A 27681-nucleotide genomic window follows, 5' to 3' on the forward strand; every position below is an offset into this window, starting at 1 on the left:
GTCCTCGAGCACAGTCGTGGTCGGTCGACACCTACGGGCTTTTACTGACGATGCCGTTTTATTACATGAATGTGATAATTACAGAGAGAGATTAAAACGCTCTTCACACAGCAGCTTTGAACTCTTGAACTGAACAATCTGGTGTATAAAATGTCAAGACCCTAAATCATAAGTCACAGACAATCAGTACGATGACAGTCATGATCACAAGTGCCAGTATTAAAAAACGGTAATCATATTTTATCCTGTACATACAAACAGCACACAGTGCCGTTTGACAGAGCTTACATAAGGTGCATTAGGTTATCCAATACAAATGTGTCAATAAGATCTATGATATTGACTTAATATTCAACATATTTTTTTGTCCATATACTTTAGTTTTCAACAAGACGGCATTTTACAAACTACAAAGATTTTCAGAGCACAAAATTAAACTTACATTTAAAATATGTACATCACACTCATGAAAAACTGCACAGAATGCATTAAACAGGCTATGAAGTGGATGGACAAACTGTGTGTGCGTGTGGTGTGTGTGTGTGTGTGTGTGTGTTGTTGTGTGCGTGTTGTGTGTGTGTGTGTGTGTGTGTGTGTTTTTGTGTGTGTGTGTGTTGCGTGTGTGTGTGTGTGTGTGTGTTCAGCATGTAGGTACAGTAGGAATTATTTATTTTACATCCACTAGTTTGCAGGGAAAGGTGGGCTGGGAAGAAGAGCATATTGGCCATATCCACCACTAATAGAACATATTACAAAACACTGAGAATTTCATGGATTATTCCCAGACACACCATCTCAGATTTTACAACATACTCTAACAGAATGGTACCTGTTCTCTCTCTCTCTCTCTGCTCTCTCTCTCTCTACACACACATGCGCATATCACACACACAAATAGGGATGCGGTCTATGAGCGGCAGCAGCCAGCCGTCCTCATTTCTTGGTCGACGTATTCCTGCAGCTGAAACTTTGGTTCGTCAGGCTCCTTCATGGTCCTGTGCTTCAGTTCTCTGAGGACACACACAGTGGACACAGAGACGGGTGACATGAAAGCTATTGCTAGCTCGGCCAACAATGAGACGGTGGCAACATTCAAAATTTACGCTGACAGATATAAAAACCTGGTCTCAACCCAAAACGAGTACGATTCCTGTGAGTTAAGATCTTTAATTAGCTCATCTGAGCTGACAACATTGGCGACTTAACGACCATGTAAGACTATCTACAGAAACGACTCCAAGTGCTAGAAGAGAAACAACATTCACGTAGAACATCTAAAACATAAAAGAGCAGCATAAGTGATCCAGGTTTGTCGCGGTGGTTAATCAGATCTTATGTTGCTTTTAAATTTCAGCGTTTGTGGATCATTGCCAGTTGAAACGAACCAAAACGTGTGGTGAGATGAGGTGGAAGAGAAAATGGAAGAGAGAGACGGATGATAAGTGAGACAGAGAGAGAGAGAGAGAGGAAAACGGAAGAGGGTGAAAACCATGAGCTAGCGAGGACAAGAAGGAAGAAAAGATTTGGTTTTTAGATTCTGTATCTTGCAGGTTGTTATGTGCCAGACTGTCATGCTATTCTTTGGCAACGCCCAGCCATGCCAGCCTGTTACCATTAACAAGGCAGCTCCCACACAAACTGCCCGACACTACACAACCGAGTGAGACACACACTTTAAATAGCACTCTCATTATCATCACCTTTTATTTTGAGACAAATAAGACTGTTTGGTTTTTGGTTTCGTTGTTTTTGTCGTCGAGAGAACAAACCTGTAATTTGTGGGAGCGTGAGAGTCACCCACTGTATCTGAATGTGTGGCCTCGGGGGAACCAATGGAAGTGCACCCTGCTCTCCCCTGTCAGTACCACACCTGCTGGAGTTTGGCTATCTCGCTCTCGTTTTAAATTTGTTCCTGTGTTGTGTTGAGCAGCCCCCTTTCACGCGGTCCTTCATTAACAATGCAGATTTCTTGAAAGTGAACATGAAAAGGAATCACACGAGTCACACCAGCGGTTAAAAAGAGAGTAAAACATTTATGATTAAGGGTAAAAGGACGTGAAGGGAAACTGACAGACATGAAACACGTGACTTGGCGCAGACGAAAACATCTGTGAGGAGCGACGAGGAGGAGTGTAACGTTGTGAAGTTATTACAGGTTAATGTCCCAGATTCTGTTGAGCTTGCTTTAATTAGCATGATCACCCAGGAGACTGAGCTTCATGTCCCGCTAAACTTTTTGACTTTGTTATCTTGTTGTTTTCAGTTTTCAGTGGCTGCTTGGTTACATTTTGCCATCGAAACTTCTTGGTTATATGGTTTATTTACTTTTTATATACCTATGCTGAGAGCGCCAACAAACAAACAATTAAATAACAAAATAACAGACTGACTCCAGTAATGTCAGTTTTTGATGTCCAGCAGCAATTTCTTATCTCTAACATTAGCCGACGTTTAGCCCTCCATAAGCTACTGAGCATGGGTGCGTTTTATTGCTTATGAATTCAACTTTGTATTTGTTTTGTTGGTTTTGTGTTTTGTATCTCTCCCTTTAAGACTATAAAGCTACTTTCATGGATCACCAGATCTTACCAGGGGACCGAACGGCCGATTTCAACGTCCCAGTTCTAATAGCTTAAACAGGCAGAGCGCACGAGCTCTCGACTTCACAACGGCCGTGTTCCTTCAAAGATAAAAAGTTATATTTCAGCAGAGGACACAGGGATCCGCGCTGCCGCTCTTCATACTGCGCTGTGTGTGTGACTCACTTGGCCACAGCGGTGAAGGCCAGCTCCACGTTCAGTCCAATTTAGCGCTCGTCTCCATGAAGGGAACTCCAAACTCCTGCACAGAGAAACACACAAACATGTTATCAGTTGTGTGGTTTGTACGTCTATATGTGGTGTGTGTTGTGTGTTGTGTGTGTGTGAGGGTTCATGAGTGATTTAGCTTTAGCTTTAGAGCGAGGGTTTTGAGTACCTGGAGACAGAGGACAGGGCTGCTGATCAATACCAATAATTCAAAAATAATTCTGATGGGTTCTGGCTTCAAATATAATTTTCTCCCCCTTTGTTGTAATTCATAAAACAGAGACAGCTCAGTATGTAGTCGATGCAAGATGCTCCAAGGTCTAATCTCATTCTGTGTGTGTGTGTGTGTGTGTGCATGTCAATATTCCCGCTGTGTGTGTGTGGTGTGTGTGTGTTGTGTGTGTGTGTGTGTGTGTGTATGTGTGTTACCTGGACAACTCCCGAACCACTTTGTGTTCATTTTAGTCTAACATTGCCTCTCAGAACTTATCTGAGCGAACCGGCCTGGAAAATGAAGTTAGCAAGCAAGCCCCCCCCCCCCCCCCCCCCCCTCCCGTCCTTTATTCCAAACAAAACAGCATGATGTGCATCCATGAATACATAATTACACACACTAATAAAGACCCAGCAGCTGCATGGGGGGGGGGTTTGGGGCTCCACATGTGTCAAACTGCATGTGTGTGTCATGGAGCTCACCTTGGCCAGTTTCTCTCCCTCCTCTCGCTTCACCGCCCTGTCATGTGTGGAGTCGGCCTACAACACATCAGACACACAATAAAAACCCGAGTTCTGTCACAGCGTTCGAAGCATTTTTCGGCATCCACATCTTTCCCCCTCAGACGGTGTACAGGAGGTTTATTACCGAGTGCAGCTTGCCCACCGTGGCTGCAAATAACTTACATCTTCCTCTTAACGCTCCACTGGTTCAGGTAGCTGCAATGACTTTCTGCCATTTGGTGTTGGGTAGCAAAAAAAAAACAGCTACTTGCTTAATCTGGAAATATGGCTGAGGAGATGCTAAAAGCTAAAAGCTCGATCAACTGGAGCAGATCTGTAGAGATGGCTGGGTCTTTTCACATTACACACAGTCATTTGATCGATTGTTTACACACAATTTAAAATGTTGTTGAGTTAACCAAGAAGTGTTATCACTTTCTCCACATGATGTGTGACTGTGGAAATGATCACAATCCACTAAGATGTCACTTTTTCTCTGTGATGCATAATAAAGTACCTCCCTCTCTCTCTCTCTGCCTCCAGGCACATCCCTCCATCTGTCCTTACACTCCGGCTCCCGCCATACTTCCCTTCCACGAACCCTCCTTCCCCTCCCTCTATGAATCCATCTGTCCCTGCATCTCCCAGTGTTGGCAACAAGGTCTCACCTTGTTACCCAGCAGCATGACGACCACGTCCTGCTGAGCGTACTCGTGGATCTCTGTCAGCCACGCCTGCAGATGGAAAGAGAGCACAGAGTGGTGAAGAAATCCGAAACCGAGAAAGGAAAAGAGGGACAAGGAGAAAGTGCAGGAGATAGAGGGGTGGGGGTTGGAGATAAAGAGTGGTGACAGAGGAGATGGATGAATCAAGAGAAGGAGAGAAAAAGAAAGACAAACGATTCATTTATTCGACATTGGCTGCAGTTCATCTTGCCCTCCCCTCCTCCTCTGATCTTCTCTGCTTCACTCTTGCAATTACAAGCCAGGTCTGTTGGCTCCCTGTGACCTGGCTAAAAAACACTCAGTGTCTCTGGAGGACTCCATTACTCTTTGATCCAGACATGCACACGCACACGCCACTTTCATGGTTTACTATAACATACGTGCAGAAGTGCGTTTCCATCCCATTTTTCAGGTAACTTTTAGGCAAAACTTTTTTCGAAATGTCCGTCGATCAGCGAAGTCACTGAGCAGCTCAAGGCGAGATGATGAATGCAGCTCAGAAAAACAAAACGAGAGCGCCGAGCGGTCGCAGTCCTTCCAGATCTGATTAGTATTGGACGAGCCTGTCTTTACTGTCAGCTAACATTTACCAGCTGCGACAGCTGAGCTGGTTGTGTTTTCAGCTTTTGAGTGTGTGTGTGTGTGTGTGTGTGTGTGTGTGTGTGTGTGTGTGTGTGTGTCGTCATGGCAGACACCGCCACAGAGGTGGTTTTGAGTGTTTTGGCAGCGGTTTGTATGTTTGTCCTGATTCGTCGGCGCGATAACGTTACAACTGTTCAGGATACCAGCTGAGATCAAAGTGAAGATAGAGTTTACAGATGGGTGTGGTCCGACACCAGGAAGAGGAATTGTGTAATAATGTAGTAATGAGTACTGAGGACTGTGGGAACAGTACAGCCATGATCCCATTGCAAGACGGGCTCTAGTTGATAATTTCTTCCACAAACTAATATCAAATATTCCACTGATTTCTGAGAGGTTGTGATGAATAAATCACATTACTAACATTTTATCAGTTTGTTAAAGAAATCATTGGTAACATTTTATTTTTAAAATCATGTTTTTTTTTATTGCGACTTTGTGATAATGAGTAAAAATGGATTCTGATAATAGCTGTGCACAGAAAACAGTGAATAATATGTTTTAAAATGATGACAGTTTGGATTGAAGCAGTTCAATCAAGGCTGAGGATCCGTGAAGCATCTGCTGTATATTTAAAATTTCTTAGGAGTCAGTTATTGCGAGTGATAGAGATGCAATTCAGTAACAGGCATGTTTTAAGTACCAGAAAATGTCACTGCTGAAGCACAGGAAGAAGTACAGGATGCCTGCAGCAACACTAACTCATAGGAGTGACATTTATGTGCTTCAGACACAATGTTTCCTGACATTTAACCAAAGAGACTCCGATGTAAAACATTCAAACCTTCATTGCCTCTAAAAAGTATTTACATTTATCACATTTGTCACCACGACTGTTTAGTAATACATGAGCGCAATTTCTAGGAAACAGAGTTGCTTTAAAATGTTCTACTTGTGAAATGTGACCACGACATCCCGGAGCCACGGCAGAGATAAGATTCGTTTCACAGGTTTACGACAGAACAAATGTTTTTAAGTTTCACCAGCATCAGTTGTCTACAATCATCACTTCACGCGTGACCCCGAAAAGTCAAGAGTTGTTTTTGTTACGACTCGCACACAAAACTCTGTGGCTGAACTCATCCACTGACAGAAGACCACTGCTGCTGATGTTCTGCTTCCACTGTGCAGCCGGGAGTAAAAGAGTGAGAGCTGGACACGCTTTTTATTTGAAGATTTTATATCGATATGCGGCCGATTTCTCTCCCGGATCCCCGGCAATACCGTCACCAACCAGTGGGGTCCACAGGCCGCTGAATAATAACCAGTGACTTCAACTATTATCAAACAGTAAAACTCATAAAACAAATGAAAAATGATCAGCTCTGCAAAACAACGACGTCGCTTTGTGGAGGTGAAAAGGTCCGTGTACTGCTCTTCCCTCTTGTTCTTTATTTATCTATCTCCAGTCCCCCACAGTGTCGTACATGTAGCTGAGCAGCGCGCCTGTGTCTCGTGATGACGATGCGTTCGGAGTAAAATAGGATTATTAATGCAGGCTACAATAATTTACATTACAGCCACAAAGCTGCCGTGCTTTCATGTCTCTAATTAGCCCATGTGATTATGGAAATCATTTCAGTTATGGTAATTACCATCCCTTAACATTCTCTCAGCAGATACTATATGTGTGTGTGCTTTTGTGTGTGTGATTAAATCTAAATCCAATCTTACTTTCAACCATTACGCATTAAAAAATCTTGAAAAGTTGTAATTTCTGGCAGTAAAATGAATTTAAGGATAATAAAGAAACGAAATAATCAGCCAGAGGAGGATTGTAGGATTTGTATTCACTGTATTCCAGTCCTGTTTAATTTTCTGTTCACAGGATATCGTGAAGGACGATGAGCTATTCTGAGATTCTGCTGTTAAGAGCGGATGAGAATGAGAGGAAGAAGATGGTCGGTGGCTGTAATGAAATGGAGAGTTTATGCAACGAAGCCAGCGTTTAAGAGCAGGTCAAGGTCATGGCAAAACACCGCAACTGTTTGAGAGGGAAGAGCGGGAAGATGTTGTTAGGGTGTAAGAGGAAAACGAGACATTTCATCAGTACGAAAGTGAAAGAAAAAAGAAAAAGGGAAAAAGATGTCCTTCACCAAAATATCTACCAAGGAAAAATATATTTGTTACTATATATTGTATGTATATGAATTATATTACCGTGCTGGCATACGTCAGATTGTAAAGGCAGCTGAACTTGTTAATTAGGCAAATTAAAAAAAGCCCTTAAAGACATTCAGACATTCACTGTAACTTTAATCAGACTGAGTTAAATAGAATCAGCAAGCTATCGCAGCTCCAACACTTCTGCTCCTCTGCTCAACCAAACAGTTTAAAAACCATTTAAAATCTGTGACATTTTATACTTCCAGGAATCCTCCTAACCCCTTCCAGTGCGGGGACCAGCTGTCTCACTCGGATCGCTGAATCCTTCCACGAAAAAAAAACCCCAAGAAACTGACAGGTTTCTTTTAATCATTTTGCTGGTAAACCTGCAGGGATCAGGCTTCAGATCTCCCCATTTTCCACAGAGCCGTGCAGTACATCTCTGCTGAGCCTCCCTGTGCTTAGCCGTTGTGAGAAACCTCTCCGTCAACACTGTCAACAAAGAAACATAAAACACTGATTTCTGAATGTCTTTTTTTTTTGCTTCTTAGCGTCGGACCTTACAATCTTTCCGTCCTCCCTCCGGCTTCAAACACAGTCGTATTTCAAAAGCGCAACTTCTGTCCGAGATAAGTAGAGAGAAGTAAACTAGTCACATCACTGAACTGGAAGTTTAAACAGCGGCGTCGGACGCCAAAAGAAACATAACCCCAAACATAACATAGGCAGAGATGGCCGGCTGAGCAGAGGGCCGCTGTTAACATTTCAAGCATCAATAAGCACATGTTGACCAGTTCTGACTGCAGGGGAACAGAGGCAAATGTACTTTATTGTTATCGAATGGAAACTGCACGAAAAAGGTCACGTCTCTCTCTCTCATACGCAGAGACACACACAAACATGCTGAACAGTAAACACAGATTTCCTCCTGCACCCCCCCCATCCCTCCCATCCCTCCCATCCCTCTCTCTGTGTTTCATCACATGAAAACCACTCAGCTCGGCGGTAATCCCCCCCTCCCTCCCCTCGTCCGCAGGTTTACAGTATCCTGCGCTGCCTCCCCGGTGGTTTACATCATTTCATTACACAGAGATTAATGCACTGAGCCCCTCACCTAGCGCCCCCCCCCCCCCCCCCCGAATCTCAATAACACGCGAACCTGCCAATTACTCACACAGCCGCGAAAGATCTCGGCGGCCTGTGGGTGGATTAGGAGGAAGTGGGAGAGGGAACGCAGCTTCTGAGCTCGTCAAACTTCAAAGGGTCTCACTGTCAACGCTCGAGCGTCAGAGTTCATACGGCGGGCTGGAGCATGGGAGGAGGACACGTGTATGTGTCGGTCGACATGTGATGGCTCGTGACACGCCATTAGATTTACGGCGCTGGTACAAGCTTTCAGGGTTGACACTTTGTGCACAGCCTCTGCGTTTTTGTACAAAGATAAATGACGTTACTGAATGCACCGGCTGCGGAGGCTCCTGCAGAATCATCATGTGAGCGGCGCTTATTTTTAGCTCTCACAGAAGATGCAAACAACCTCAAAATGTGACAAAGGTGAAAGCAGCAACTTCTGTCTAACCATTACATACAGATTCTTGAACTTCACCTTTGAAATCAATAAGCAAAAAGTTTCAATCACTAAAACCAATTTGTGTCAGAAGAAGTGTTGAAAGCTGAAACAGGCTGCCAGATTTATCCCTGTGAAATAATGTCACCAGGGAGGATCTTTTCTCTTTTTCATGGCCAAGCCTGTTTTTATTGTGGTTATTACAACAATACAAGTGTAAACCACCAACCACTCCGTCAATATTAAAGGTGCTATATGTAGAATTGTTGTGTTTTCATGTCATCATAGGAAAGCCTTCACATAAAGGCTTTAAGGTCCTAAATCATTATAAAGTAGAAATATTTGAGAAAGAAAGAGTTACATTCTGCTTGCAGGTTAGCATGCTAACATTTTCTAATTGGCACTGAAAACAAAGTACATCTGGGGACTGTGAATGTCTGTATCAAAGTTTATTTTGCTGAGTAAGCGAAAATGTCAGTAGATGAAAAGTGAAGAGATCTCCAAAATCATTAAGATTCATCCTCTAGAAAACCATTAATATCTGATGTCATGGCAAACCATCCATTAGGAATTTAGATACTTCAGTCTGGACCAAAGAGCGCGACCTGATTGGCCGACATTGCCATCCCTAAAGCAAAAGCCGCTAGGTGTGGCTGAAATGTTCCTGCCTGCAGGTGAGTTTGCGAAGCACAAAGTGGTTCATTGTGAAATTTCGTCAGCGTCAACGCAAAGCACAAGTCTCAAAAAATCATGAGACTGATTGATAAGACGATGGACACGAACTCAACTCATTTACTCAAGTTTCTTGCAAGTTTCTACACAAAGTTCTTGTAACTCAGACTTCAAAGAACCGGGTAAGGAAGGAGCTCGTGTTCTTTCATGGTTTCGGTGAACTGAGTGGCTGTAAGTTAAATCACTACTTCTCATATCAGTTGCTGATGCAGAGTAGAAAACATTTGCATTAGTTTACACTGAGGAAGCTGTGGATTATTGCTAAAAATAGTTTCATAGCAGTAGCTAGAGTGAAGCTATGGTCGGTCATAGACTTCAGTTTAAATGTCTTTGAGCTGTGAGAAACGTGATTCTCATGAACATGTATATACTTTCTCACGGTGTTCTTTATGCTATTATGAAAACAGCTGTTAATCCACCCTTACTGGTGTGTGTGTGTGTGTGTGTGTGTTTGTTTGTTTGTGAAATGAGAACTGTGGGTTTCTGGGCGTTTATATGAGGAAGTTGTGGTCAGATTTGGATGGGTGGGGAGACACAGAGAGTGTTATATTAAGAAAGAGGTGAAAGAAGGAGATTAGAAAGGTCTGGATGTGAACTGAGAGCAACACAGCACTGCAGGTAAAAAATGTTTTACACTTAGCTTTCACATGCGTGCACAAAGGCGTGCACACTGTCAACATGCCAGTGTTCAGTTTAAGGTGTTTGGGTGCAAAAAAACTTTTTTAAGTTTTAAGTAATACATTTTTAGATCTGAACTGTTTTAGGTGAGTTTTATGTTTATTTTTTTTAGTTAGCATGCAAAATATTGTGTTTTAATCAAACCAACTATATATTGTAAGTTCAATTATGGCAATACTGTGTAACTCCTGTGAGGGAAAATGAACAATCTTCCTCTTGCAAATGAAAAGTTGAATTGAAGTAATAAAACTCAATACAGCCAGGATTTTTTGCTGTCAGGCTTGTCTTGTATGTTTAGTTTATGTTGGCTAATGCTAGTTAATGTTAGCAAAACTTTAGGCTATTATATTATTGTATAAAAGATATAACTGAGTCAGTTTATTACTGACTCTTTTCCGAGTGCACTATTGTTACAGTAGCTTAATATTGTGGCTAAAAGCTAAACAGTAGTTTAGCAATTATTTGTGTAACTATATATAAGTGTCAAAATTACCTTTTCAAATTAAAATAGGTCGTTTTTCAGTTTGTCAGTGGATGAATTGAGTCCTTTTAAATATTCCCGCGACTGACGGGTGTTGACACGTCCTCTCTAGTTTGGCTGTGTAAAGGAATTGGGTTGTGAAACAAACATGAAACTCTATTCGAGAAGTCCGGAAGGGCGTCTGTTGTTCCTCTTTTCAAAAACAATAACCCCACCCTCCCCCCATCCTCCCCCCTTTCTCTCTCTATGTTTTTATGTTACTCTTCACAGGGGTTATTTACCGGACCTGGCAAAGACTTCCTCTTCCACCGAACAAGATGAGTAAAGGCACCGCTGCTATTAATGGCGCTGCTAGCCCAGCCCTCGTCAACGGTGGCTACGCTCACGTTAATCATGTGAGCCACAGATCACAGAACGGAGACTGCAAGGGCAGACTGAGGTCAGGACAAGTCCGACCACTCAGCCAGGTGCCCGGGGAGCGCTCTCTGCTAACAGTCCCCGCCTCAGGTGTGACCCCCGGGTCTCACCAGCGCCGGTGGTCAGCTGACTTCAGCAAGTGCTTGACCACTGTCATTGTTGTGAGGAAGAACAAGAAGGAGCCGCGGCCTCCTCAACGACGAGCGTCTCTCCTCAGCCTTCACTCGGCAACTGATGCTTCATCCAAACGCTACTCCTGCCCCCCCATCGGGGTCTTTAGCTCACCAAGTCAGTCCTCATCTTCCTCTTCCTCCTCCTTTTCCTCCACCAGCTCATCCTGCTCCTCCCCTCCTCCCGTGCAGACGTCCTTCATCACGGGCCGCGACCCTCTGGGCTGGAAGGTGCAGCCAAAGTCCAGCTTCACATCCCCGCGGGATCGCACTAAAAGGCTGTCTCTGCAGATTCCCCTCCCCGTCGTCTTTCCTGACCCCAAACTTAGTCCTGCCCCGCCTTCTCAATCAGGCAGCACTCCTAATGAAGACCCCTCCTCTAGAACCAAACCCCTTCTCAGGCCCAAACCAACCCGCCGGCACCACTCGGACTCCTCAGCCTTCGTCAAATCTCTCCCGGCCCCTCTGCCTGCGGTGACGCTTGAGGATCTGTGCGCCGTGCACCTCCGCCCGGTCGCCCACTCGAACGAGTCCGACGACGTCTTCAGCGAGGCGGATGAAGAGGAGGTGAAGGCGACCGCTCGGCCGCGCAAAACACCACCGCCTGTTCCGCAGAAATCCTCCATGGCCAGACAAATAGCGCAACTGATTGCTCTTTCGTGGCAACGCTACACGCCTAAAAATAAAGACATTTACAACGGTGTGAAGCCTAAACCTAAACACCCCAATCAGACTGTGAACGGCGGCGGCCTGCATGCTACAATAACAGGTAAGTACTCAAAACTATAAATCACAACCTTAAACCTGCCATTAAATACATCAGTGCACAGAGGAAATGTTGAGTAAGGACATGACAGATGATGCAATAGAGAATGATAGTAACTTAAATACTTAAAATACTTGAAGTACTTATTATTACTGAGGAACTACAGAAACACTCGTTAAGTTAATCACAGAGTTAAAAAAATAATAAAAACGAGTGACAGCTGATATGACCTACTGCTCACTTACATCACACTGTAATTTACACCTGGATACACATTGTAAAGCTGCACCGAAAAAAGCCCGAGAGGAGAGCAGAGTATAATAAAGAAAGGGTTGGATATTGATCAGCTTTATTTTAGCCAATATCAGTCTATTAAAGGATATTCTCTTTTAGTTCCTAGTTTGGCTCAAGCACCAGAAACACTGGAATCCTACACTTCCCATGATGCAACTTAATTGCTTCATTAAGTTGCATCATGGTACAACTGTATTCACAATCTGAGTTGTAGTCCCCATCATGAGTTGTTGCTGTAGCAGTATATGAAGATGATGTTTCCAGAAGAAGATCTAATTGCCGATGCCAGTTTCACCCTGATTATCTTGATTGATTTTCCTACAATGACACAGTTCTCCGTGTTGGCGCAGAGCTGCGTCTGGACGCCGGCTGCGAGAGGCAGAGCGCCACTCCGCGCTTCCCAGGCAGAGAAATCTGAGACCTTCATCCTTCAGCCTCCGACACCTTCTCCTACCAGGCGGTGTGAAATCCCTCACAGATGGTGCATGTAGATGAGGATGGAACACTATAGGCATTTGATTTTCATTTCATTTTTTTGTTTGTTTTATTTGTTTGTTTTAAATCAAGGTACTGAAATTTCTGCATATGTCTGTTATTACGCCGGTATTCTTGTATTGTGTAGCTTTTTTTTTTTTTACCGCTTTACCGACTTCAGTCCTGTCGGATCTCGGCTGTAGACATCTCACCGACTCCTCTCTGTTGTGGAAATGTGACTTTGTTCTTCCTCTTCCTCTGCTCTGAGGGGGACGTGGGCTCGTGTAGGAAGAAACAAACCCCGGCAGTTGTTGCATGTGTTTCCTGCTGACTGTTGATAGAGATCATTAATCACTAAGTTTCCCTTGAAGTTACTGTTGCATATCTGCCTGTACACTCTATGAAATTTGCCTCATGTGTTTCCTTGACAGTATGTTACTTGAATTAAAAATATAAATAATATGTATAATATAATAAAGTTGAACTTATGCAGCAACACTGATATTAGTTGATAAGTTAATTACTGGAGTAGCTTAAGTGCGGTTTCCTGTCATTACATGAATCTTTGTTTTTCATTGTTGTTGGTTGAATAAATCGTCAACAGAGTTAAACTGATGGTTGAATATATCATTTTGGTCAAATATGAATGGTGTTTGTCATTATTTTTTTAATACACAATTAAATAGATGATTTAATAGATGATCAAAGCCCTAAAATTACTGGAGCCACGTCAGTGCTGGATTATGATTCATTTTTAATATATTTCTGTGCAAAATTCAAACTCTTTTGTTTGTTTTTATCAGTGATTCCCACGTGTGTGTGATGTCTCCGACACTCCGCCTGCAGATGAATTTCTGCTGCTTTGCTCCAGTTCAGGTTTGGCGGGTCCTTTACTAGACACACCACAATACTTGGGTAGAGTTGGAGTGTTTGCCTGGCGGATGCACACACTCTAAAATCTAGCTCGCTTGCGGCTGCCATATGACGGGAATAGTATGTGAAGTTCACACAGATGCAAAGAGCAGAGAATCTCGTCTTATCTGAGGACAATAACAAAAAGCACAGCTGTGTTTATCAGTGTGTTTTTACTGACGACAAACAATCAGGCTCTTAAAGATGCAGAGTAACGCTCATCACACTGCTCGCAGGGTGTGTGCAACAGCAGTCCGGGTGGGCGAGAGGATCCAAAAGAAAATGTTAGAATGAGAGAATGAACCAATCTGTCACACTTCATTTTAAATGACCCAAAGTTTCCTATGACCTGAATCAAAAGGAAGTGACAGACTAAGACTAAATGGCAAGACTCCTGCAATTTGGTCCTAATAGAGGGAAATGGAGTCGGTGCACAAGTCCAATTTCTTGCTTGTCTTTTACTTCTGCACGGAAATGTAAGATTTGTCTTTCAGTTTTAACAATAGTGTAATATTTATATCTACTAATGTTTAAGATCCCCATCTTATCTTCTAAAGTGAAATATTTGGTTATGTTTCTGCGGGATAATGTCGAGTAAAAAGATGCAGAAAGAGAAGTTTGGATGGAGGAAGTTGAATGAATCTGGGTTTGATCCGCTGAGATGAGCTGCTGCGTGTCGAGCGAGGCGGAGAGAGATCTGCAGTGTAGGCTGGAAGCGACGCTGCAGGCAGGTGAGTGGTGGGACTGCAGATCATCATTCACACACATAAACACATGCAGAGACCCCAAACCCAGACACACACACACACACACACTCTGTACCACACCATGTGCATGCAAATACGAAGCTGGTGTATCTCATATTTCCTTTTCGGTTCACTTTCAATTTGCTGAACTACAAATCATTGAGGAAAAGTTGTGCTTGCAGGGTTTGTTTTTTGTAATGATTGCATGTGGAAGAAAAGTAGGATGTCAATGAGTCATGTTTACATATCGAGGGTTTATGATCTACGTGGAGTTAAAATGAAAGGTTTTCGTCTCCAGTTACTTATAAGACGATGACCAGGAGTTCAGACGCCTCAGGCAGCTGAGACAGTGATGAGCAGCACAATGGCAGCAGGTGAACCAGAGTAGGGCCACACCGATTTTCTGAAGATGCCTTGTCTGACACGGCGTATATATGTTCTTCTGTATCACACGGTTATGACACTTTTTCCGCACGTTACCTTAAAATAAGGCTGAACTAAACTGACCAACAATATAAAACGCAAGGCTTCACACAAAAGGCTTCTTTCTCTGGTGTAATATAAAGGCATCTTGGTGATTTCATTTCAAAAGACGTTGTTCTGTCGCTGCCAAACCAGAAGTGAGCTGGAGGATCAAACACTCCAGAAAAAAGACACTCCAAACACACATGGTGCAGATACAAGTTTTCACTCAAACTGAGTGACTAATAACTGAAACTGGAAGAGAGAGCGAAAAGGAACAAAAAGTCTCAGGAGTCTAAATGAGATGAAGGACGCACTCGGCCTCTGAGGAGGAACAGGATGAGACGGATGAAAAGGCAGAGAGGAGCAGATCTTTCATCCCTCAGACTGACAAGAGCAGCGGACGTAGAACAGACCGACACTTATTATCCCACTTAGCCTCCTGCACTGAGTGTGTGTGTGTGTGTGTGTGGTGTCTTCCAGATTATTAGCAATTTCAAATTAAGAGCTCAACATATACAACATCTCTCTGAGTGTATCAGTCACTGTTTCGTACATTCAGAGCTGCTCTGCCTCCGCCATAGTGCCGAGGAGGAGCGTGTGTGGAGCCGAGGCTTTGGACACGTTGGTGACACGCCCTCAATTATGCAGAACATTATGCCTTAATGAAATTTAGGACACTACAACAGTACATGCGAGGCCGTTACTGTGAGTGCATCCTTGTGTGTGTGTGTGTGTGTGTGTGTGTGTGTGTGTGGACCACTTCCAGGTGCTACACAAACTGCAATAAGCCTTTCACAGCTTCTTCTCTTGCTCCTTGTTTTTGTTCCATATTCATGAGACACACTTTGGCCTTTCGCTGTTTTCCGTCCTCCTGTCTGATGAACTTCGGCTCTTTGACAAAAGAATGAGGGGGAAAAAAAAAATCCATTTTTAATCACAGGAGAAGAGGGTGAAAAACTTGGTTTAATTTAGAATTTCGAAAGCTGCCTTGACAGAAGGGAGAAAACATGACTAATAAACAGAAGAGGAAGCAGAAAGTCTAGAGGAAATGTGAGGGCTGTGAAGGGAAGCTGGAGAGAAATCAGCGAATGTGCCGTGTAGGGAGACAGAACAGGAGAGAGGGGAAGGAGAAAGAGGGACATATTTCATTTGATTCAGAGCTATAAACAGGCAGAGAGCTGCAGAGAGCTGCTGCATCGTTAATTTTCTGCTTGGCCACGGACAGGACGTAGACGAGCAGAGCATCGCCACCCTTGCCTGCCAATCAACTGCGTGGCTTGTTTTGGTTCCTCTGCAGCTCAGTTTAGGCGAACTGGCACCGAGATTCACCAACATCTATTAGAGAGACTGTGCAACCCAAAACCATTTTTGTTTTAGCCCTGTGATTTCTACATGTGTCTCCACCTCTACTACATCCTCCCACCTCTGCTGCCGTTACTGTATGTACAGCTTCATTCAAGTGATCCAGCCAGAGATTACCTGTCCTGCAGAATGTATGTGCTGTTGCAGTTTAGTTGTACGGAAATGTAAGTTCTAGGAGACGGGGTTCATTCCCAGTTGCACAGTTTGTTTCCCTGAGCAGCGAGTAGCTTTTGCTTTCTGCCTTTTAATGCCTGCGCGCTGTTTTCAGGTCGTACATCCGTATCTCACTAACACCTCCAGGGAATTCCTTTAAATTCGGCACAAACATTCAGTTGGACTCCAGGATGAACTGATTTCATTTTGGAGGTCGAAAGGTGAAATTATGAGACTAATTTAACACAAAGGTCTAATAGGATAAAATTTATATTCGAATGGTCCAAGGTCAACTTCACTGTGACATCATAATGTTATTCAACGCTGTTACTCGGGAGATTGTGACCATACGTCCCCGCTACTTGGCTGGTTTCCATCCCTGTGGTCCTGAGTCTGCACTGGAAGTAAGCTGAACTTTAATATGTAATTGTGTGTGAGGTCTGTGGATTCTGTTCTTCTTCTTTCACAGTGTCGTCATGCAGAGACGGGGTCACTCCATGTTAGTGTCGTATTAAGACGGTGGGAACAGAACAACAGGTGGTAAATGCAACAGATCACATGAAAAGAAAACAACTCAACTGATCATATTTTCCCCAAACACACAATGTAATTCTGTTCCCTACAGTCAGCTAATCCCCCCCCCCCCCCCCGAGCAATTTGTCTGGCTGTGTGCCAGCTGACACTGGGTGTACATCACATTGATTTTTACTTTACTGTTGTTGGGAATCTCTTGAACAACAAAGCCTCCCTGCTGTACCAAGGCTTTCAGTGATTTAATGATTTAATGATTTTTCTCTGTGGCCTCGGTGCCCAAGCGTGCCGGTCAATGCCAATAAAATCTGTGTGTGTGTGTGTGCATGTGTTTGTGTGTGTTCATATGTGTGTGTCTGGCATGTGAGTGAGTGGAAATCTGCAACTGAGCAGTGTCTTTAGCCAACAACAGGGTGCACGGTGCCAGTAGCTGCTATAAAGCCCTGACATGAGGTTGTAAAAGATTCAATGGTTTAAAGGCATCAGACTAATGAAAAATCTTCATGCGCGCAGTAATCCTACTATTACAACTGGAGAGCAGTGTGTGTGTGTGTGTCACCGCTCCATGTTGAAAGCATCTAGGGGCACAAAATTTTGAAGGAACGAATTTCTTAACGACGCCTTCCAAACGACACCAAGTCTGTCCAGTTCGGTCGCTCCGTTCTTTTTTCCCTTGCACATCTACTGTGTGATATACGGTAATACTGTGACGAAGCGGTGTGTCACTGTAGTCTACTTTTTGGCTGCAGTTTGTTTTGGTTTAAAGGCTCCACATCGTGCCCTAAAAGAGGCGAACAACAGTAACAGCACAGTCCTTCACAAGATCTGAAGACGGCAAACGCAAGAGATTTGCCTGCAGCAGCCAATCTCCACAGAAGACAGGTAATTATTCTGAAGCACAAGAAAATGAGCGACCTGGCATCTACCTCCTGCAACCGGTGTTCGCTCACGGCCAGCTCTCCGAGGGGGAAAAGACAGCCACCAACGTCAACGAGTTTTTATTGAAGGAAATGAGGAAGACACTGTGTATAAGGAGCTATTATCATTCTGTATAAATGACTGTAATTTGGCTCCCAAGGTCACATCAGCTGTCGACAGCGCTGTCATACGAAGCGTTATCATTACGGATTCACTGGACACATCAGGATGTGTGTGTGTGTGTGTGTGTGTGTGTGTGTGTGTGTGTGTGTGTGTGTGTGTGTGTCTCGAAGTGTCCCTGCACAGAATGTGCACACGATGTGCTAGGTGCGACTGTGAGAGACATTCAAGGTCCAATCTGCTCCTGACACACAGTGCTGACAGTGATGGTGAAGATGGATTGCTGCATTGGTGGTAAAAACTAATAATCGTCAACAGGTTGGCATGGCAACCAGTGAAGTACAAATTTGTTGTCGACACATCCTTGACCAATGAGGAACCTGGGCAAAATTATAGTATCAATGCTTATATGGTGTATTTATGTGGGTTACAATGCATGTGAAAGCGGAGCAGCCTTGATGTGTTTGCAGTGCTCTATAGAAACAGTATTCACATGTTCAGAGAGTATTTAGATGTTGCAGCCTTTTACTGCATTTTCTCTTTTTTTTCAAATCTATTAAAGCAAAAAAAAAAAAACAAGACAATATCCAAAAGTATTCGGACACTTTGCTTTGACACTGGAGATTTATCTCAGGTGCCTCCCACCAAGGAACTGGCTGCAGAGCTCAGAGACAGGCTGGCAAGAACACAACGGCCTCCATAATTATTAAATGGAAGAAGTTTGGACCAACCAGGACTCTTCCTGGAGCTGGCCGCCGGAGCCAAACTGAGCGACTGGGGAGAAGCACTCCATCGATCTGGGCTTTATGGCAGAGTGGCCACACGAAAAGCCTCTCATCAGTGACAGACACATGAAAGCCACTTGGAGTTTGCAAAGAAAACAAAAAAAAACACCTAAAGGAATCTCAGACTATGAGAAACAAGACTCTCTGGTCTGATTAAACCAGTATTGAACTGTTTGGCCTGAATTGGCCCAGTACCGTCCCGACGTTGAAGCACGGTGGTAGCAGCGTCACGCTTAGGGACAATTCTGTGAAATGCGCTCGAGTGGCCCGGCCACAGCCCTGACTTTGACTCAATCACACATTTTGGGAGAGAGGCCTGTAAATAAATGTCTGTCCCACTGACAGTCCCCGTCCAACCTGACAGAGCTTGAGAGGGTGTGCAAAGAAGAATGGAAGAAAATCCCCAAAATCCCGGTGTGTCAATCCCAAGAAGACTTAAGGCTGTAATCGCTGCCAAAGGTGCTTCGACTAAGTGCTGAGGAAAGGGTCTGAATACTTATGGCAATGTGACGTTTCAGTTCCTTTTCAATACATTTGGAAAATTGGTAAATTCTATTTTCTCTTATTTTCTCCAACTTAAAACAAAACGTGTCCTCGCCGTTAGCAGTGCTGCAAATTGAACAAGGAATTGGTACATGGAAGCAATTGAAGACCGAGGGGGGGGGGGGGGGCGTGGGGGGGGGGGGGGGGGGGGGGGGGGGGGGGAGGGCGGGGGGGGGGGGGGGAGGGGGGGGGGGGGAGGGGGGTGGGGGGGGGGGGGGGGGCGGTGGGGGCATGAACAGCAGGATGATGAGAGCAGAAAGTTAGAAGTTGAAACTGTACTAACTAACTTTCTTTGAGATCACTTATTTTAAAATAAATACACAGCAAAGCCATCGTCATTAACCTGGACTCAAATTACATTTAATGATTTTATCCCCGCAGGTTGGAAATGACTGATTAACAGCTTTTATTTTGTAGGATTAAATAAACACTTCAGACTTGTTCAGTTGTCTGACAACAGAAAGAGAAAAAATATGTAAATAAATGTAAATTCTCCTTCCTTCTTTATAACGTTTAACAGTGACAAGGGACAACAAACAAGATATTTAAGCAACACGATGTTTTATAAAGGCTTCTAGTTCCGGTGTCTTGTGTACGTGGTCAGAAAAAGACATTGTGCCACATCTGTTCACTCTTGACCAACTCGACTGGTCGGTGGAGGCAGTAATTGTAAATTTAGATTCAGACCTTGGTTTAAAATATATTATTATATTTAAAACATGTACCTCAATAAATATATTTACCAAGTATAACACAAGTACAACAACAAGGTCTACTTGGAGCACACACCGAAGCCACAAAAATGACAAACACAGGTGCTGTTGACCTGCTTGGAGCAGGTGGGTGGACGACAGCACGACACGCGGTGAATCCCGACACCGCAATTTCAATGCGCTGCTGGATTGTCAGTGTCACTGCTTCACCTGCCACTACAGCTCAGTGTGTGACGAGAACACATCAAACAGGTGAGAGCCAAGAAAACTGCACCTCAGAAAGAAGCTTCTCCGGTGTGTGTGTGTGTGTGTGTGTGTGTGTGTGTGTGTGTGTGTGTGTGTGTTAGGCCTGCACAATCTGCACTTAAATTGTTGTAATTAGATGAATATTAACTAGCAGGACATTGACTTTCTGTGTGTGTGTGTGTGTGTGTGTGCTGTCTCACTTCTCCACAGGGACCACATGCAGTATATTCACCACACACACACACACACACACACACACACACACACACACACACACAGTCCACTAGCCTCCTACTGTGTTCACATCTGCTCTGGAGCATTAGAGCTTTCCTTGTGCTAATGCTGTCGAGTGTCGTGTGTTTAAGTGCACACTGACTAACACCCTCATGCATTCAACACTTGAATGAAGTGATAATTCAAACATTACACAGACACAGAGCTGCTGCTTCGTAGTGAATGACAAAAAAAAAACAAAAAAACATGCAATTACATGTGAAATCTCTGTGCACGCCGCCTCTCGCAGCACAGCCCCCAGTTTCTATTTTAACAAAAGCTTTCTGATTTCTGAAATCATCTACTCTCTTCCGGTTCTTTGAGCGTTCTTTGATTGCTCCGAGAATATCTGGCAGTGTGATTGGAGAGCCCCCACCCCCCCACCCCACCCCTGACACTCGAAGTGAGACCCGTGACCTGTTCTCAAATCACTCCAGCAGGAAAAAAGAAACTTATAACACTGACCACCACTAACCACCCACTCACTAGTTCCTATGGTGGGAGGCTAAAAAGCTAAAAGCTGTCCAAACACTTGCTAACAAATTTGTACACACATCAATGTTGTCTGCTGGACCAGAAAGAGATTCTGTCCAAAGAATAACTTCTGTGTTTCATTAGGTTAAAGGTAGCTAGAAACTGACGTGAACTTTACTGACTATCAATTTGCTCCTTTACATCATCTTTCCTTCTCCCCTGTCCGGCCTCTGTTTCCCATCCCCATCACATCCGAGGCTTCAGATACCAGATAGAGTGATTTAATAGAAACTATTAAAAAACATAATGATGTTAACCAGCTGTTTGGAGGGAAGCTAAGCTCTGAGTCTGTCTCTCTCCAGAGACTGCTCTCTATCCTCTGTTAATGAGCCATTTGGGCACCTACACACACATACACATACACACACACACCTGCATGAGCACGCACACACATTCAGGTCATACTTGCACCCTGCACACACACACACACACACACACACACACACACACACACACACACACACACACACAGACTCCAGATGTAAATGCATTAGTCCAGCCAGATGGCCATGGAGCCATTTCTCTCCTTGATGTACAAGACACACACTTTTATAATGGCCACGTTCTGCTCTTAACTTCGCTCTGCGTTAATCAAAGGAGGGTAATGCACCTACAAAGAGACGAGGGGGAGTGGCACCTAACGGGGAAGGAGAATCACAGTGGGAGCCGAGTTCAGGGGACAGACGGGCGCTAACTACAAAGAGATGGATCCATTTGGGGGAAAGGGTGAGTTCTTATCTGCACCCATGCTTTTCAGTTTCATCTTTCCAAATCATTTTAATAGACAAAAAATAACCGTCTGGGGCTGGTTCACAGTGGCAGCGACGTCCTCCAGCTCCTGTTGGGGGATCCAAGCTAAATGTGAAATATGTGTCCCCCGGAGCGGCGTGACAAAAAACAATGGACACTGACGGAGTGAAGGAAGAGGGAGAACGTGACAGACGAGTGCAACTGTTCTTACCCGGATGTTGTCGAAGGATGCTTTGTTAGTGACATCATAGAGGAGGAGAAGAGCTGCGGAGAGAGAGGAAAAAAGCAAACGCATGATGTATTCAGTGTTAAATGTTCTCATTAGTGTCATTAAAGAAACAGAAGACCAACTGTAGAATATTAAGTGGGAATGAGCTGCTGATTTTTTTCAAATTTTCTATAAAATATTTTGCCACTGAACATAATGCAGGGACTTTAAATGTTTAGATTCTTCTCCATCACACAGTACCATCATTCATTCAGAACATCACAACCTGAGTCACACTGAACTATCTTCAGTGACACGGAGAACAAGGAGTCCAGCAACAGATGGTCTGACCCCAACAGAGCCCTGATCTCAACATCATGGAGTCAGACACACACACACACACACACACACACACACACACACACACAGAGGACACTGAGGCAGCCTGAATCCACAGAGGAAGAACAACCTTCCTGCCAAGTGCCTCCAAAAACTGTGTGAAGAATACAGAGAACTGGTGCATTCGATTGATAAATAAAAACTATACATGGCATTATTTTTTGAAAAGCATCCTCCCTTTAGTTTTAGTGCCTACAAACCTTCTGCAGAGTATTGTATATGAGCACATTTCTGGGAGACTGCTGTAATAATCGACAGGAAAGAAATGCTAAGATTATCACGGGATGACTGTGTGTATTAGATGTAGGTGTGCTGTGGTGTATCGTGTTGTGCAGCCATGTGGAAGTATGCAATGATCTAATTATTTCCTGTCACAACAAAACCATCTACGAAGAACTTTGCATCATGCAGCCATGTTTGTCCACCATAAAAACAAAAAAGCCGTACAGTAGCACAGGGACTATCCTCTCTTAATACACTGTAGAGATTTGTTATATATCTAAGTTCCTCTGTTTGAGCTTCAACAGGAGCTTTGGGATCTTACACAGGAGAAATGCATGAAGAGAAACTGTTAAACTCTCCCATTCAGCGCAGCATTAGCTTCACACCTCACAACCCCCCAACTGCACAGTGCTGACAAACAGGAGAACACCAACTCAGGTAGTTGCGAACCGGAGGGTGTGTATTATAAAACTCATTACACCTACAGGGGCAATTGTAGCTCATTTTCTCAGCTGGATCAACCTTCACTTGGAAGAATTATCCTACGCTAATTACCTCCACAGCACCTCTCCTCCCACTACTGCATCTGATCCCTCCAGCCATCTTTCCTCTGCGTACATCTCACTCCATTCTCATTCCTCCACCGCTTCTTTTCCCCTTCTCCACGCGCCGACCCCTCCACCCCCCTCGGCCATGGCTGCATTTTCACCAATCTATTCTAGATTAAGTCCTCTGTTTGTTTATTCCAGCCAGACAAGTCCATGAAGGGTGTTTAATGAGTTGTAATCACCGTGAGCGTGGTCTGCCTCTGTCAGACTGAGAAAACACAGAGAGAGGGGGAGAGAAGAAGAAGAAGAAGGAGGGTGGAAAGAAAGAGAGACAAAAGAAAGAGAGAAGCAACCTGCTCCACCAGTTAATTTCCTTCTCAAGTGGCTCCGGTGTTTATCAGAAGACCAGAGTCGACCGCAAGGAGTTGCTTTCCTTCACCCTCCCTTAATCCAATTACATCTTGCCTAGAGCACAAGACAGATGAAGCTGGAGAATTTTCTCACAGCAGTGGAGAGTTTTTATCACAGGCAGGTTTCACTGTCGCTGCAAAACAGTGAACCTGAGACAGAAACAACAACTTTGAAAGATGCAGGAAGTCTGGGTGAAGAGTGGAGATTTTTTGGAAGACACGAGACACAGACAGGCAGAGATAAAAAGGTGAGACGAGTAAATTAAAAGACAGACGTACGCTAAGATAAATAAACAGACACACTGAAGGAAAGACCAAAACTCTCACAGAGAAACCGTGAGAGTAGAAAACAGACCATAATAAGAAGGCAGGTCGGTTTACAGGAAGAAAGTGCTGACGGACTATAAAGTGCATTCCTGTTGCTTTTTATTATTATGGCTGTCCGTCTTAACAACAGCAGGGTGATTAAGCTGTCACGCTGGGTAGAAAATAATAAGTAAAAAATAATGATTAGATATGTATGTATGCAATCTCACTGCCTCTAAAATTTGCTTTGGCTCACTGAACTGTCATGATTGGTTCACTTTCCCTGCTCTAACAGCCTCAGCAGGCGGCTGTTTCCAGCGGGGAGAAGAAAAAAAAGCAGTGGAAACCAAAAGCAGAGTTACAATGAGAGAGAATATTTGACTTAAGATTCGACAGGTGGCACCGACACACGCCTCCTAATGCAGGATTATGTCGCTCTGTAAGTGCTGGATGTGTAAATTAACAATTGTTCGCTGAAGAGTTTGCCATATAAACTTAAAAGGTGATGATGTTGTTTTCAGCTGCCACCCCGGAGTGGCCAGAAAAAATCCATTATTGGAGGTTTAAATATAAAAATGTAATTTTCTCTAACCTCGCCACGTCTAGGTGTGGGTCAGAAAATGCTCATACGATTACTTTTTGTCTTGCTCATCTGGGTCACTTCAGGACTTCAGGACCTTTATTAAAGATTATTTAATTTCTTTTTCAATGAAAAAGAAATTAATTAGGTTTTAAATACTGCTAACCGCTAGCACAGCAATAGATACAATATTAAATATTTGACTCCGTGGGCCACCTTGACTATCAAACCTCCTGCAGGGAAAGCCTGAGCAGGAAGAGAGGGAGTTTGATGGAGTGAAGTGATCCATAAAGAGCGCAGCCATCCATCATCTCTAAGATGATAATCTGCGTCAATAATCACTGACTGACCTTGGCTGCTCTCCTTCCCTTGAAAATAAGCCACATAAACAAGCAATGCACATTGACATATGCATACAAATACAAATAAACATAAGCCTGCAAAATCCATCACTTGGATAAAAAGGTTTCGACCTGTAATGATCAGAACTACAGCACACAGCATTAACCAGTGGTTGCAGGAGTAATGGAAATGTGTAATACATAAAACAATGTATAATTATTGCAACAGGCAAAAACAACCTCACATCTATAGCATTAGAGGTTTTGTTTTATGGTACTTTTGGCCTTTATTTGATTGAGTGACAGCATAGAAATACAGAAACTCAGATAGGGAGAGGTTCCTAACCAGTTGAGGACCGGGACGACCCAAAAACCTTTAAAAAGATGTGACATCAAAACAATGAAGTCAAAAAGTTTGGCTGTGTTATAAGTTATTGGCCACTTCTGTCATATCAAAGGGGTAAACTGCTTTTTACTCTTTAGACAGCCACAGTCACTACAGTATATGTTCTGCAGATTAACATTTTATATACAGAACAAATGCTGATACAAGACAATGCAATGTCATATCACCCAACATTCAACATTAAAATGCTGCTAAGATTTTAATGCATAAGTAAAACACCTGAAGTAAAGCATCTAAAAGTTTGTTCTGCCACTGATTATAAATGAAAATTTTAGAGTTATGAAAGACATCAAATTTAAAATGTGGTTTCAAAAGTTACAGACTGAACTGATTTACATGCACACTAACAACACTGCCAGAATATTTCCATCAGCTTGTAACCAACTGCCAACAGTCGCTCTTCTGGTCTGTTACTGCCTTGAAAATAGAAAGCGCGCTGATGATTACTCCACATTGAGGACACCTGCTAATGAAAATACTATGTGTGTGTGTGTGTGTTCGTGTGTGTGTGTGTGTGTATTATCTGAGTGATGAGCTTCACTTTATCCCTTCAGGCAAGTTGCTGCAACCTGCCAATGATGTTACTCTACGAACGTAGGAGAGAGAGTATGTGAAATTGCTACCAGCGAGCCCTGCTTCCATCACCTTCATTATTCCTCTGACAGTCCCAGCAGCAGTTGTCATTTCTGCCTCTTCTCCTAGCTAAGCACAACCCAGGGGGCTCCCTCCTACGGCATCCATTTAGAAAGGGGGGTATCAATCACCACGACATGCGATTACTAAATTCCTCGGGTCTTTTGACGGCTGAATCCATTAATATTTGAAGACGGTCTTTCAGATAAGTACTAAAGAGGAATGAACAGGTAACACATGTGTCAGTGTTTGCCGCACACTGATTGATTAATGGCGGCCCACCACAACATTGACAGCTCATATTGATCTTCTATTTTGTTTCTATTTTAAATGGATAAAATCTTCATTGTAGACCTGTGCACAGCCCTTCCTCTCCCTCTCGCTCTCCTTCCCTTCCTCTCTCTCTCAAACACATTGACAGTGGACACATCTGTCGTAGTGGGACATCTGGAGAAATCCTGTTGTATGGGCGAGCCACGAAAAAAATCTATAGTTTTTACCGACATTGTCTGTCATTCAGGGTGCGCAGAGCGTACTGCATGCATGTGCTGGGACTGGCCAATCACAATATGTAATCATATGTAGTTATAATCATATGGTTGTTTTTAGGTGACTTAAAAAAGGTGTGAACGGCCGTGCGTAACAGCATTGCTCTCTGGTGCAGAACGTCCCAGTTGCAGGATGCTAACACAAAGACATACATACACATGCATGCACACCTGTGTGTTAGGAGTCACACATACACACTCACAAACATGTGGGACTTTTAGTAAATAATGACACAAGCGAATATATGCATCTCTTCTGCAAACCATGAATATTAGAGCCAGGCCTTCAACCAACCACATCCAGACTGTGCTGCGCTCAGCCCCAAAATAAGGTTTAAAAACAAACAATCACTGAGTGAAGCGTCTCATACAGACGCTTCGACACTCACAGGAGCACCAGCTCCAAGTGCTTCCTGACTGACTGACTGAAATCACTAATCTGCTAGCTTAAACCCCTGGACAGCAAAAGGTAAACCCTGCGAGATAGTGCTGGCCTTGAGCCTTCATGAAGGGCTAGGGGGAACGATTTTTGGTCCCACCTACTATAAATCAAACTAACACAAGCTGCTATGGGGGCATCAGGCCTTGTGTGGCAGTTACAAAGTCCTAATCAATGAGTGAGCCAGCTAACCTTTTCTCTGGCGAGGCAACAACAAAAAGAAAAAGAAAACTCTGGTTGGATAACACTATTTCATGGTTTTCAGACAGTAACCCTTTAATTTCTGAAGTAAACTTGATGGAAAACGAGGCTAAAATTAGAGGAAAATAATTACAAAATTAGAATTACCGGAGAATAATTATTAATTACAATATTCAAATGCAGATATATTTGGCCTCCTCTGAAGGCCTAGAAGGCTCTCGGGGTTCAACCACTGCTCTCAACTCACTTCACACACATGCCCAAGAATAAAGCTTCTAAAATGCCTTTGACTGTGACCTTGCACATCCGTTTCAATATGCAAGAAGCTAGTAAGTGTGTTTGTGTGTGTGTGTGTGTGTGTGTGTGTGTGTGTGTGTGTGTAAGCATGAGGGGCAGAGAAAGCTTGCTGGATGGATCACACAGCTCATTGCTTTCTCTATAGTGGAGCAATATCCTCAACGTTTTGTTTTCTAGTCCCTCTTCTTCATCCATCTCCCTCCCTCCTTCCCTTTCTTTTTTTTCTTTCCTCCGTCCTCTTCAGTCCATTTTTCCTTTCCTTATCCACACCTCCTCTGCTCAACTCTTGATCATCGCTCCCTCTGCCGCCCTCCCGTCTTAGTCGGGATACGTTTCACCCCCACATGCTGCTGCTGATTGAGGCCCACAGTTGCTCGTTAGTGATGAAAGAAGTGACCCAAGAAGATGGAATAGAGGGAATAAAAGATGATGCAGGCGGGATGGAATGAGGCAGAGCAGAGCAATGACATAATGAGGTAATGAAAGTGATTTAATAAGAAATAGATGTAGCCTCTG

At 43.6% G+C, this 27681-nt stretch overlaps 2 protein-coding genes across 4 annotated transcripts in view; one reads left to right on the forward strand and one right to left on the reverse strand.

The window, feature by feature from the left end:
* The window catches only part of LOC111219829 (ras-related protein Rab-26-like), a 75949-nt gene that overhangs the window by 2658 nt on the left and 45610 nt on the right, over positions 1 to 27681 (reverse strand). The window contains exons 5-9 of one of the 2 annotated variants that reach the window (XM_022742646.1): positions 21839 to 21891; positions 4193 to 4258; positions 3504 to 3560; positions 2766 to 2841; positions 907 to 1010 (exon numbers count right to left, since the gene is read on the reverse strand). In XM_022742646.1, the coding sequence (XP_022598367.1) occupies positions 2797 to 2841; positions 3504 to 3560; positions 4193 to 4258; positions 21839 to 21891 (221 nt within the window). In that variant the 3' untranslated portion in view covers positions 907 to 1010; positions 2766 to 2796. Of the gene's footprint in view, positions 1 to 906; positions 1011 to 2765; positions 2842 to 3503; positions 3561 to 4192; positions 4259 to 21838; positions 21892 to 27681 lie in introns of those variants that run through there. The other variant, XM_022742645.1, reaches the window with a different exon arrangement.
* Positions 9864 to 13217, forward strand: LOC111219827 (NHS-like protein 2). 2 transcript variants are annotated; one of them, XM_022742643.1, is made up of 3 exons: positions 9864 to 9914; positions 10726 to 11811; positions 12435 to 13217. In XM_022742643.1, the coding sequence occupies exons 2-3, from the start codon at positions 10773 to 10775 to the stop codon at positions 12518 to 12520; spliced, it is 1125 nt and encodes a 374-aa protein (XP_022598364.1). In that variant the 5' UTR covers positions 9864 to 9914; positions 10726 to 10772; the 3' UTR covers positions 12521 to 13217. The 2 variants fall into 2 exon arrangements, with proteins under 2 accessions (XP_022598364.1, XP_022598365.1); XM_022742644.1 differs by having other exon boundaries at positions 12453 to 13217.

The sequence above is a fragment of the Seriola dumerili genome, unplaced genomic scaffold (assembly GCF_002260705.1).
Source record: "Seriola dumerili isolate Sdu_G_001 unplaced genomic scaffold, Sdu_1.0 BDQW01000068.1, whole genome shotgun sequence".
NCBI classification, from domain to species: Eukaryota; Metazoa; Chordata; class Actinopteri; order Carangiformes; family Carangidae; genus Seriola; species Seriola dumerili.